Source organism: Schistocerca serialis, chromosome 1, assembly GCF_023864345.2.
Source record: "Schistocerca serialis cubense isolate TAMUIC-IGC-003099 chromosome 1, iqSchSeri2.2, whole genome shotgun sequence".
In the NCBI taxonomy this organism is placed as follows: Eukaryota; Metazoa; Arthropoda; class Insecta; order Orthoptera; family Acrididae; genus Schistocerca; species Schistocerca serialis.
Window position 1 is genome coordinate 387,686,522 of NC_064638.1, and position 14,347 is coordinate 387,700,868.

Here is a 14,347-nt window from a genome sequence, read left to right on the forward strand (position 1 = left end):
CGTGTGAAAAGGTTTGGAAAGTGATTAGGGCCGCACCACGGGAATTAACAGACTCTGAACGCTGTATGGTTGTTGGAGCTAGACGTACGGGATATTTTATTTCGGAGGTCGTTAGGGAATTTAATATTCCGCGATCCACAGTGTCATTCACATTAACGTCAGTTCTAATCAAAGTATTTACCTACACATAGGATGTATTACATGCAAACAAACAAACAAATAACATCTCTGACCAAAGTATTTTATGTCTTCGTGCGAAGATCTTTGTAACAAACAGCACATGGTGGATGCTGGCAAAGTTTCGTAATAATCAGCAAATATATTCATATCCAATTAAAAGAGTGTGATGCGCAACGAACACTCCACCACAACGTAAGCTGCTAAATTGATGATAATTACAAAGCAGGCCATATCACAACATAAGTTGCTAAATGGATAATAGTTACAAAGCCAGCCATAGTGTTGCAGCAAGTACAGAAATTAGTTTTGGATACACATCGCCTTGTTAACATTACTTATGGCGATTTATTAGGTGATGATCCAGTTTCTTGTCACAGATCCAGCACCCAGCATCACGCTGTTCGAAGACGAATCTGGGAAGGTTCGAAATCCGGTTTATGGAAACAGTAAGTATTTCAGATACAGGCTGGCCGCAATTTTCTGTATTTGTACTGAACAAATAGTCGCTGGTTCAAAACATCCATATGGATAAGCTTAAAGGGATTGGTAATATTTTGGAGCGGATTTTTTGTTCCGACAATTGACTTACACCCAAAGGAAACTTAAACCTTCGCCAGAACCAGGTATGTGAACTAGTCTTATTTTATAGGTTTGTTTATAAATAAATAAATCTTCTGCTACCAGTCACGATTTTTTCTTTATTTTACTATTCGCACGAAGCGTTTTCGAGAAATAATTCCCATTTTCAAGTGCGTTTTTTGGTGTGTATTAAGCCATTTCTTTTGATGTTGTCAGTGTGTGTGAGTCTGCTTCATTTTGTTGACTTTTAAGTTTTCTAATGGTCCATTTGTGTAGAGTAAAGTGTACAACAAGTTGTGTGTGATGTTAAGTGTGTGTGAGAGACTACACAAATGGACCATTACAAAACTTAAAGCCGGCCGCGGTGGTCTAGCGGTTCTAGGCGCGCAGTCTGGAACCGCACGACTGCTACGGTCGCAGGTTCGAATCCTGCCTCGGGCATGGATATGTGTGATGTCCTTAGGTTAGTTAGGTTTAAGTAGTTCTAAGTCTAGGGGACTGATGACCACAGCAGTTAAGTCCCATAGTGCTCAGAGCCATTTGAACCATTTTTGAACAAAAAAGTCAACAAAAAGAAGCAGACTCACACACACTGACATCAAAAGAAATAGCTTAATACACACAAAAAAAACGCACTTGAAAATGGGAATTATTTCTCGAAACGCGTCGTGCGAATAGTAAAATAAAGAAAAAATCGTGACTGATAGCAGAAGATTTATTTATTTATAAACAAACCTATTGTATCTACAGTCGCAGGCTTTCAAAAACCATTTATAATGGAGCAAATCAGAATAGTCTTATTTTACTTCTGGGGACAATACGTCCCAGACGAAAAATGTAAAGCCTGCTGTATTCGACAACCGATTTGTTCATGTGTATAGAGAGTAAAGTCGATGATTTGTTCGATACGTACAGCGCTCCTGGATCGCTATCGATCTCAACCGATGTGAAGAATGAATGGAGCGTCTTGTGTCAGGTGTGTTACGTGCAGTCTCTCTGGGGGCTCATCGATGACCCGGTCAGCGTGATTGAACGGCGTCACCTGCACGGCTTACCCTCCGAGAACGCGGCGGGACTCCCTTCTGAGCTTCGCCCTTAGCGGCAGACACTTTAACAAGCGTTTGCCGCCAGCCGGCGTTGCAACACGGTGGGATCGATATTGCGCCGCCGACGCGACGCCGGCTGCATCCTGCCTCTGCCGCGACCCTCACAGCTCACCCCACGCGCCGCCAGAGGTACGCTCCGCTTCTATTACACCGGCACCGCACTGCTCCAGTTACTCTCATAACCCCCGAGTGGACTATTCTGTAGTAAGTACGCACAGACCGCAGCAGGTCGGCTGGTTCAGCCTCCTATTCCTCTACTCTATTTCGACAGTAAAATTCTACTTAACTACAAAGAAAATAATGTTGTACTGTTTCAGTTCTTAGCCCCTCATATCTATTCCTCTAGACAGTTTGAAAGTGAAAGATATGAATTTTTCTTTAGCATTATTTTACTCGTGTCGATGTCGAGATCGGGGACCACTGCGAGGGCTACAATCAAATGAAATAAAACAAAGAGACACTTGTTTTGCAATGATATGTGCCGGGCTTTGACCGTCTTCCAGTAGTTTAACGTTATGCCGTAGTAGCTTTACTTTTAACGCTTGTATTTATCTAATTGACATTGATTACGTGATGGTTTGGGCGCACGACGTCGCGCTCATATTTATATAAAGAACAAATTCTCGATGGGGCAACGACAGTATTAATAATTCAGCCGATAAAAGATAATAACTATCCGGTTGCACCTCTGAGCCATACGGAGCCAGACTAGAGCTAGAAACATGTCGTGGCGAAATGAAATACAACGGGCTGCTTGCTATATTCATCACATTTTTAAGCGCTTGAGACGGCAAGTTTAAGAAACTATTGCGGGTCACACACACACACACACACACACACACACACACACACACACAGGAAAATTGGTATTTCTCATCTATACAGTAGAAAGATATAAAAGGTAAGCTGCGGCAGCATATTCTTCTCCATCTGTAGAAACCACTTACGTACGAATATTTATATTGTCATAAGAATCTTCACAAAAGCAAATTAGTTCTTTCGATGACTACCAAAACAAAGAAAATCTGCGTCGTCGGCACTGGTGTGACAACAAACTAACAACACTCATCTACCACACTGACAGATACAAATTATACTGTGATTAGGTATCTATTCAGCACAACAGAAACTAAACAACACGAAAATGCAGTTAATTTATATACACATGCGCCTGATGTATCCCTTTGTTGTAAAGCGAGATATCAATTCAAAGAAACGAGGATAGCGCAAAAGGAGATTGTAACAGAACGACTAATGACAGACTACACAGCGATTTTGCGAATCTAAAACACGTTACCTTCTTGAAATACCAGACAGTAACCAATGAGTAATATACACACACGTTAACTGTGGAAAACAAGGAGTTGCCACTGACATGTGCATCTATTCTGATATAAGTAGAGCCGCATGAAATAAGTAACGCTGCGCGATAAACAAGCTGCTGAGCGTTTCCGCAATAAATACAGACAACTTGCCCTTAAGAAGAACTATTTCCTTTGTGGTTAAAGGCGAACATGTACTATGCAATTACATAGAATTTTCAAGCACACCTAACCTCTGGTAAAGTGAAGGTCTGGCAGTCCTTGTTTCGAAAGGACAGATTTCGATGACGAAATCGACAGTTGTTTTCTGCAGGAACACATGTTTCAAAAAATGAAATGTAACTCTGATATCATACGAATATTAATCTTCATAGTAACATGATCGTTAGTGTTGACATAAATATCATTAGCTATAGAATACACTGTTTTGTTAAGTCGGTTTTACGGATGGCAAATGTGGTTTTACTAAGCTTTAAGAACAACTGACACATATCTGCTTCAATAAAAAAATACATGATTTCTTTATGTAACAAGAAGGTTGACTGAACTCAGTAAACAGCAGGGTATTTGGAGGAAATGCATAGTGTCCGCTAATCAAGCAGAGGGATGATATTTTTTTAGTTATTACATTTGTTACGTTATAGGCCAGGATCATTCTGCCAGCTGTGCAGGGATATCATCTACGAAGATAGAAACACGTGATTGGCGTTACGTAACACGGGTATATGTCATTGGAGCAAAGCGGCTTTGCATCTGTCAGTTTCACGGCACTCCTGTTCCTTTTCTTTGTTGTAAGTTATTTTAAAAAGTACTCACCGTAGTTGGAGTGATGACATCTCCTCCGCTGGCGACCGGCATGAAGAAATCTGTTGTCGATAGCCGCGAATCCTGGCTGTCAGAGTCACTGGAATGCACGGAATTGCCTGCCGAGTACATCGCTACGCTACGCCGTGAGGCTGCGTCAAAAGCTTTTCGTTGTCGGAGCGGGTCCCCCTATCCAGAGCTTCCACCTGCTGCCACTGGCGTCGCCAGCTCTTGGATGACTCACTGTCTACGGTGTTGCCTTTGCCCGACGGGGGAAGCCCTCACTCTCTCTCTACCTCCCGACCCGCTCCGTACAAAGACTCCCGAGTAATGATGTCATAGCCACCCTCCGCTATTTTTAGGTCGCTGAGCTCACTCGCAGCCGTCACGTGGGCGTGACGACATCGGCCGAACGCCGACGGTGTCTGCCGAGTGGAGCCGAAGTCGCCCGACGGCCCCTACCCCTCCTTCGGCGAACGTAGGTGAAAGCCGCATGCGATGACGCATCGGGGTTGCCGGAAATGGGCGTACTGTGCTATGCCATCACGGGACCGAATCCTGCGTTACTCATCGCTCAGGAATTTCGTAGCGGCCTCGCTTAGTGCGGTGCTACACTTGTTCCCTACGTGTACCTCGACATAACGCGCTCGCGAGTGCCTATCGAGCGGCGGCCGCTGACTCACCGGCATGCGAGCAATGCGCGCGATTATTGATAAACAGGTGCGGTGTTTGTAGTGACAAGCACAAAATCGCGAGCCGTTGCAGTCGTGCATGGTGCGACAGCACTTGGCCACGCCTCCGCTAGCAGCTGTGCCTTTGAGAGGACTGACTGAATCACGAATCAGACTGGAGGCTGATTCAGCAGCCACCACGTGTTGGCTGGGCGCACCAGACACAACCCGACCTTCGTCGTACGTACGTATTTGGAGTCGTGCGAAATCGAGACCACGCTGATGCTGTGCGAACCACAGACACGACTGTCGACAGGAAAGCTCAGAGTTAAATGTTACCTGCATCTGTTAAGCAAATTAACCTGTTAATTAACGAAAAACCGCTCAATTGCTTAATTAGAACTTCATTAAGACTGCACGATCGGTTTCGGCACTCACATTAGGCCATATCAACTGTATATGAAACTGCCAAATGTTAATACTTAATATGATGGGTATATAGACGTTTTTTATAACCGAAGACGAGAGACAGTGTGTACTGTACATTACAGAAAGAATATACATCTTACGTTAACTGTAGATAAGCAACATCAAAGGATAGAAACAGTAGAAGTCAATTAGATTTAAAAATTTCGTGCACAATGGCGTCAAGAGGAAAATGGGCGTGCCGTAATTATAAAAACTGTGCAATACGACTTATTAAAACTGTTACCATTTTTTAGCGTAGAAAGCGTTATCTGAGGTGTTTTAAAATTACATTGCTTGTTTTTCAGATAAAATGCTGATAGCGAACGATAAAACAGTAAAAATCAAGTGGATTTAAAAACAGTTTCGCGACCAATGACGACACGAGAAAAATGGACATGTCGCAATTATAAAAAACTGTATAATCTGATAAATTAAAACTATTAACATGGTCTAGCTAAAAAAGACTTATATTCTGACATATTTTAGAATTAAAATTGCATATTTTTCAAATAAAATGCTGAAATTAATTACCTGGAATTAATAAAAGTTTAAAATTGTTGCAAAGTACGAGGCATTTCTTTTCCACGAATTTGTTAAACAAATCGATTTACAAACTGTTTTACATTAGGATAGTACTTTTTATCTACAACAGCGCTACTCCAGATAAATATTTTGTTCGTAAACTTGTGAATGGAACGATAACTGTTGAGTGCATTCCACGTGACCCCTAATTCTTGTAAAGAAACTCGTTATCCCTTTTTAAATAAGTGATCAGGTCTTACAAGAGGCCTTTTTATGGAAGAACTTTCCATCTCCCGATTTTAAGGGAAGGTGAGATGCAGACTTCTCTTTGATGAACACTACATTTGAGCTACAAAAGCTGATTTTAACCTAAAAAACAAGAGAAAGACACGACAAAATGTAGTATATCAGCATATAATATCTACCACGTAATACATTTATTGTATGTAAAAAAAACCGAAATATGTATTGGAGGCCACTGATGATGCTTCCCAAATAAATGAAGCGAAACGCGTATGACAACAAACAAACTGCCTTCAATTGGTTGCGTAGACGGTACATACCTCCCAAGTACTATATTTTTGGTTATACGGCGGAATATAACGATGTCGACTAAAGCTGCATAATATCAATACACATTTACAGCCTTTCCGAATTAGTAGGCGTTATGCCCTACTTCAGCGGCATGCTAACACATAACGTGGCCAAAACTGTTACATTAGAAAAAAATTCAAAGCAGTAAATACATTATCTAGACTGCACAGCACTTACAGCAGGTAAGTGGATCAAGCACCGGATTACTTTCCGTTAGATATCTGTTTAATTGTTCCCGATACTACTTCGGATGTCTAAGGGTAAATATGCGTATTTTGCTGCTTCAGTCAATATATTACATCGAAAATGCCCTGCATTCAGCACATTAAAGCAGGTGTGCAGCATGTTTTAATGTGACTAGTAGCGTTTGAAGAGACCTGAGACGAGTCTCTCAAGCACCAGCATCATCTGCTGTGCCAACCTACTGATGAATTGTATCAGTCTTAAAGATCAGGCAAATGAAAAATAAAAATTCATCAAAACGTATACTTTTATCTCTGTTAGGGGATAGAAAGAAGAAACGAGTTGAAAAATAGAACGTATGCAGCATACGTTGACATACAGAAGTCGTTTGGTAAATTGAACTCTAAGATACTGTTTGGGAAGCTAAATAAAACTGAAATAGATTGAAGAGATAAAAGACTGTTTCTCAATTTATACAATAACCAGCTTACGGAAATAGACGTCAATGGCACTTCAAAGACTCTCGGATAAGTGTTTGCGGACGCTGTCCTCTCTCAGCACATTTATTTAATTTATTTGTGGAGTAATACAAAAATGAAAAGCGACGTAAAAGTGACCAAATTATATGATAAATACGTTCTATTCGATTTGTTGACGATAAACTAGTCTTAGTAGATTTTGGAAAGGACATGAACTAAACGATAAAAAATTTTGTCTCGTGTCTTGGACAAACATGAACTGGAAATAAACACAAACGAGACTGGAACAGTGGTGTTAGATACATCGAACAGACAAGTAAGGGAAAATTAAGATATCAAATAAACTACCAGTGCGAGTGAGTGAGTTTTGCTACGTGGGAAGTACATTAAAAGAGGACAATAGAAGTACAATGGATATCAAAAGATGAATTGCAGCGACCAAGCAAGCGTTCAGAAATCAAAGTAATTTGTTAACAGACACCCACCTTAAGCCAGAAACAAGAAAGAAATTCATCAAGACATTTATCTGAAGCATTTTAAGCCGTGATTAAAAAGGGACGTCTCTGGGGAAACAAGAAAAGAAAAGAATCAAAAGCAATAGGGATATGGACCCCATGAACAGGAAGACGATGTAACAAGAAAATCCTAACACTGATTAACATGATGCAGAGAAGAAAAGTAAAATTAATTGAACATATACTTCGAAATAAAAGATTCGTAAGAAAACGCCTTAGAAGGAAAAATTCTAGGATGACATCAAAAGGCAGACCCAAAAGAGCCTTCTTGAGGTGTTATCAGTTGATTGAACTGCAACAACTACGACTAAACAGAAAAAAAATGCCGAGTTGGCAGGGAAAGATGGCGGCATCAACTAAGCGTTGCCTTTAGTGTTTGATGAGATAATTTACAAATTTCGTAAGTTACTTTTTGTGTACTAGTCTGAATGACGGCCAGTTACCATGGGATCCTTACCAGATAGGGCTGACGGAGTACATCGAAAAAGTTCAAAGAAAGGCACCACGTTTTGTATTATCGCGAAATATGGGAGAGAATGTCACAGAAATGATATAGGATTTGGGTTGGAAATAATTAAAAGAAAGGCGGTTTTCGTTGCTAAGGAATCTTCTCACGAAATTCCAATCACCAACGTTCTCCTCCGAATGCGAAAATATTTTGTTGGCACCGACCTACATAGGGAGGAACGATCACCACGATAAAATAAGGGAAATCAGAGCTCGTGAGTTAAGATACAGGTGTTCATTCTTTCTGCATGCTATACGAGATTGGAATAATAGAGAATTGTGCAGATGGCTCGATGAACCCTCTGTCAGGCACTTAAATATGATTTGCAGAGTATCCACGTAGATGTAGATGTACCATCAGCGGTTTTTGTGACTATCTGGTCATTCACACTGCTTGACTCGCTTGAGGTCACATTATGTGGTCTTCTTGAGATGTAGCAGCGAGACGGCGTACTTGTTCAGATTTTTATCCTTGAGTAGCAGGAAATGTCAACTGTTGTTTGAGTTTCCTTCCGTCTTATTTGATATAATGAGTCGTGGTTTTTTCGCAAAGCGACTGGTAAAAGAGCACATTGTATTTTACTTAAGCTGGAATATTTTTACTCTAGGCGGAGTGTACGATTTATTAAGCATAACGTGCGAAAATTTGAAACTTCTCCACCTGACAAAAAACGTGAAGCACTTGAAACATCACCTTAGAAAAATTTATAAATGGCAGTGCTGGAGAACCTCTACGTTATTTGATTTTCAAACAGTTGAGCAAAACTGAACGCACTCAGACATTTCTCTCTTTACTTATTCTGATCAACACTAAACTGACACGCAATATTTTTTTTTAGCGCAACGCAATCTGACTTTCAATAATCCCTACAAAAGAATGGCCCTGACTAACAATAACCTATACCTTTCACGAATCACTTACCTCACAAAAATCTTCGTTACTCAAACTGCTGCAATACAGCGAGTGCCAATACTGCCAGCTAAATAAAAGATTCTAACTACTGAAGGCACTAACTACTGATAGGCATAGTTAGCAAATGAAACATTTTGATGGAGAACAATGAATGTTTTTACCTTAATATTGTTCAAAAGTCATAATATATATATCAGTTCATGACATCCAGTCTTACAAATTTCCTTTTTCTGACAGACACACGTCCAGATCGCCTACTCTCAAAACTCTGCCATCTCTCTCCCCACATCCACCACTGCTGGCGGCTCACCTCCAACTGCACAACGCTACGCGCTGTTCGCATGCAACTGCCCAACACTACACAAGCGAATATTCCGACAATGAGTCCAACCACCCACAGACTGCACACAGCACAGTCGGTGATTTTCATACAGAGCCCTACGCGGGGTTACCAACATAAAAACCTAAACAGCCTACTTACACACTCAGAAGTGGAGGATGAGTCTAAGTGAAACTTAACAGGCTAAGTGGGTCCATTATTTTGTTTCAGTGATTACATATCGATTCAAATTTACAAAGAATTTGGCAGTGCGAGCCCACTTATCAGTAGAGGTTGTACCCCATGTGTCGTGGATGCATGGAGTGACTGCGTTGTGAAGGGTATCATAAAGCCGTTGTATCGTTTCCCGAGGCAGCTGGCTCACAACGTCCTTGATAGTGGCACCGGGGCGGAGGTAACACGTGAGGTAACAGTATGACGCCCCACTGTGTCGCTATGACCAAAAGCCATAACCGATAGCTCCCAACACCAAGACACCAAAACACTGAATAGTACAGAACCGCGATTCGCCGCTGAAGACAATGTGATTCCATTCACCAGTAATCTACGGTCCCGGTCACAGCTCTAGTCCAAACGTAGCCATTTGTGTTGTGGCGTTTAAGGGGCTCCGGAAAGGCTCAAAATCATGAAAAGCTCAATTTTTACTTTTTTGCGCTTTCTGAATCTGCAGACTATTACCTTTTAATAGATATATAATTTATTCAATTCCGAAGACTACAACTATTTTTAAATTTTTTTTGAAATGTGTTCTACATGGGCGTGACCCACTGTGGTGCTGTTAAACTGCTGTCAAATGGTGTTATTATTAACGTCCGTGTTCATCAGGTACATTTTAGTGATGTGAGATAAAGTATGTGTTGTGGCTAACCTGTGATGGTTCAATATATATCGCTGGTGTGATTGTCGATTGTTTCATGTTTATTTACTCTGTCGTTATCTCGAAAATATTCGTAATTAATTCTGTTTCTTGAGTCTCTGTTTTGTTGAAGTATAATAATGAGTAAAAGTAAAGTTATTAGAAATCCTCTGAAGGCTTTTAAGAAAAGGAGAAATGTTGGAAAGCCAAAGGTATGTGTTATTAATGTAAACAATAAAGACGATAACCAAGTGAGTGAACCTAACCTCTCAAGTACACCTGCCCATAGCAGTCAAAGTGGGAAAGAAAATACTTCACAGAAGAAGCTTGGTTCAATGAGTGAAAACTATTAATGTTTTATGGGCGAATCGGATGTGAATGAAATATTTGATATGTCGGTTCTCAAAGGAATTTTTTCAAACTGTGTAAGATGTATTCATTGTAGTGAAGTTGGTCTGGAACTCTCCATAATAAAGCACGTAGGACTTGCTAGTGAAATACAACTGAAATGTGATAAGTGTTCATACATGACCACCTTTTGGAACAGTGTTGCAGTAACTGCAACTGAAGAAAATAGTAGCAAAATCTGCGAACACAACAACGAGCGATGCTTGCTTTAGACAAGGAACGCCTTCGGGCTGCGGACAGGGCTGTAAAGAGTCTAGAAATACAAGCAAGAGTAAACAGGAGGAGGAACAAGAGGAAGCTGGAGGAGGAGTTTGCAGAGGATGAAGATAATCCATCCTATGGACCTGGAATGCACTAAAAAGTTAATCCAATCTTTGTCGCTCGATTCCCAAAACTTTTATTTTCTCATATTAATTACATGTTTTCTAAGGATCTTCCAAACATATTTGTTTCAAACTTTCAGTAAAAGTTACACAGTACCTTCTGCATAATTTAACACAGCCTTTTTCCAAAAAACTGTATATTTTTGAATATATAAATAAAAAAATTGCAAAAAAATGTTGTGAATTTTCATTACAATTGAAAAAAAAATCATCTTTAATAACTGAACTAAAATTTTGAAAAATCCCTGTGTTAAGTTGTAGCCCATATTCCAATAAATAATCTGTAAAAAGTTCAACTTCCTACCTCAAATACTTTGTGAGGAAAGATGTAATTTATAAGCGTTATTTTAACATTGCAAGTATAGGGCGTTCCGGAGCCCCTTAAAGCAGCCGACACATGGCACGATAATCCCGTAGTCCAGCTGCTGTTAGCCTCTGACCCACGATGCGGGATGACACAGAATGTTGCTGGGAGTACGTTACTTGTATTGGGTGGTAGGCACAGATGAGAGAGGGTTACTGATGTGTTTGTTGCGCAGTACGGCGCTCCTGTCTTGTGGTGGTCACCCGTGGTCGGCAGGAACCTTGACGAGTATGCCTGCCATCAATTTCCCATGTAGTCCAGCATGGACATTGTTACATCCTAATGCTTAATAAATGTGGATATTGCACGATTCGATCAGCCAGCCAAACGGAGACCCCTTTCAAATTCTATCAGGTGCGGATAACGCTGTCTCACACGATAAGCGGCATCTCCGTGTCCTTGACAGGGGTTACTCAACATCTGACGCTGTTCATGACCCCTATGTACTCCACCAGGCCTGGGGCGAACATTAACGCACCCTTGTGGCCGTTCTACCTGCCACGCGGTTGGTGTGTAAGTGTACGAAGTTACACTGATTTTCGACCATGTCTTATGGGTGCCTTTTCTTTCACTCAGTGCCTACATTTGGCCGATAACCGAAGTAGGCGCCAGTCTTTGGTGGACATAATTTTACCATTTGGGGTACACGAGTAGGCATCACGGAGCGTCCCAAATCTTTGAGTTCCTATCGGTTACATTCCGATATTTCAATTTCCAACTCTTAATCAAAATATACCATGCCAAGAGCTCCTCCCTGTCACCGAGCCCATTGTTAAGTCGAAGTCTCCGTTAGATTTTTACTCTGGAAATACCAGTTTCATAGTATAGCGCGCCTCTGTGGTGTTTGGAAGGTATGGAGAGGAACTAGCAGCAAATTTAAGTTTAGAATTGACTCCGAAAGATTTGATTGGATAGTGCTACTGCAAGCGTACCGTGTAAGGCAGGAAGGCGGCTGGGTTCTAGAGGCGGTCCGGTGCAATGTTCTAACACACTTACTAATGAAACTTCCTGGCAGATTAAAACTGTATGCCCGACCGAGACTCGAACTCGGGTCCTTTGCCTTTCGCGGGCAAGTGCTCTACCAACTGAGCTACCGAAGCACGACTCACGCCCGGTACTCACAGCTTTACTTCTGCCAGTATCTCGTCTCCTACCTTCCAAACTTTGCAGAAGCTCTCCTGCGAACCTGGCAGAACTAGCACTCCTGAATGAAAGGATACTGCGGAGACATGGCTTAGCCACAGCCTGGGGGATGTTTCCAGAATGAGATTTTCACTCTACAGCAGAGTGTGCGCTGATATGAAACTTCCTGGCAGATTAAAACTGTGTGCCCGACCGAGACTCGAACTCGGTACCTTTGCTGCGAGTACCGGGCGTGAGTCGTGCTTCGGTACCTCAGTTGATAGAGCACTTGCCCGGGAAAGGCAAAGGTCCCGAGTTCGAGTCTCGGCCGGGCACACAGTTTTAATCTGCCAGGAAGTTTCATATCAGCGCACACTTCGCTGCAGAGTGAAAATCTCATTCTGGAAACACTTACTAATGCTTGTGTGAGCTGGGAGATACGATACTGCGAAAAGAATTCGACAGATCGCAGAGAAATCTAAGCTGAAACAAGGTCCGTGTAGTGGACTACACCCTCTGAATTACTGAGATTCTTGGGAAAGCCAGTTATCTCAAAACCATTCCAACTGGTCTGCAAGATACATGAGACGGCGAAGTACCCTCAAACCCCAAGAGGAATGTAATAATTCGAATTCTAAAGAAGGAAGGTGCTGACAGGTTTAGATACTACCAACCATCGGTTTAATAAGTCGTGGCTGCATAATACTGACACGAACTATTTTCAGAAGAATGGAAAAACTTGTAGAAACCGACCTTCGAGAAGATAACTTTGATTCCGGAGAAATGTAGGAACATTCGAGGCAGTGCTGACCCCACGACTTATCCTGGAGGACTGGTCGAAGAAAGGCAAGCCTACGTTTACAGCATTTATAGATTTAGAAAAGGTTTTTGACAATGTTGACTGGATTACACTCTTCGAAATTCTGATGGTAGCAATAGATTATTTATAACTTGTACAGAAACCAGACTGCTGTTGTAAGTACGATATTGCACTGCGTGCGTTATCCCAAATTACGATGCAATGTCCGGACATGCATGAAGTGAAAATTTTTGCCGGACTGGGATTCGAAGCCTGATTTCCCGCTTACCGTGAGGTCGTCTTTCCATTAAACTATCCGAATACCACTCACGGCCAGAGACAGTTATAAGTATCAAAGGACAGTAAACGGAAGTAGTATAGGATTGAGCAGGGGATTGAGTAAGGGAAACCAAGACATATTTGGAAAGGGGGTTTAAGTTCAGGGAGAAAAAAATAAGAATTTTGAGTGTGCTGGTGACATAATTCTGCCAGAGATATTACAGGACTTGGAAGAGCGTTTGAGTGCTATGGAAAGAACAGTGTCTTCAAAACAAGTTACAAGTGATCTTCAGCAAAAGTAACATAAGCGTAATTTAAGGTAGTCGAAATAAATGAAAAGATGCTGAGGGATTTTGGTTGGGCTTGTGTCTAGGGCACACGACTATTAAGACCTATGGAATCTGTATATAGTGTAACAATGAAGATTGAAAGTAAATTATTACGAGAGACCTATTTGTTTACAATTAGCTTGTACAGCATTGGTCCTCAAAGAACGCAGCAACCACTAAAATTAATATCAAGGCCGTGATTCGAACCTGCCTCTCCTGCTAACCACTACGTCATCATGGCACAGCCGTGCTAGGGTAGTTAGATTAGATTAGATTCAGTTTTCGTCCCGTAGACCCAATAAATGAGATGTTTCTCGTGGGTGTGGCTCGTGCCAGAATGTATAACATAAAAACATAAAGCATTTGAATATAATACACACTTCCCTGATCATCTGTCAGGAGATTGTCGAAATAGGTGACTACAATGCGGTAAACGGGAACAGCTAACATTTACAGAATTAACACGCTGTCAGAATGAAACATTGTTATGCACTATTAATAAATATATCATACACAAAATACCTAATCTTGAGTGTTGTGACCATATGCTGTAAAAACTGAAATCTAACAGACATTTTTACTTAAGCTAGTCTAACAGTTTCTGTTAAGATTTTCGTCTATGGA

The 14,347-nt window shown here is 41.3% G+C and overlaps 1 protein-coding gene and 1 non-coding gene across 2 annotated transcripts in view; both read right to left on the reverse strand.

Moving 5' to 3' along the window:
- The window catches only part of LOC126471141 (transcription factor kayak), a 115,093-nt gene extending 110,941 nt beyond the window's left edge, over positions 1-4,152 (reverse strand). Inside the window, exon 1 of the mRNA XM_050099247.1 lies at positions 4,004-4,152. Coding sequence (XP_049955204.1) covers positions 4,004-4,123 — 120 coding nt within the window. The 5' untranslated portion in view covers positions 4,124-4,152. The remainder of the gene's footprint in view (positions 1-4,003) is intronic.
- An 8,068-nt stretch (positions 4,153-12,220) lies between these two features.
- On the reverse strand, positions 12,221-12,295 carry Trnas-cga (transfer RNA serine (anticodon CGA)). The gene has a single exon. It is a non-coding gene; the product is annotated as a tRNA-Ser (tRNA).
- Positions 12,296-14,347: the final 2,052 nt, after the last annotated feature.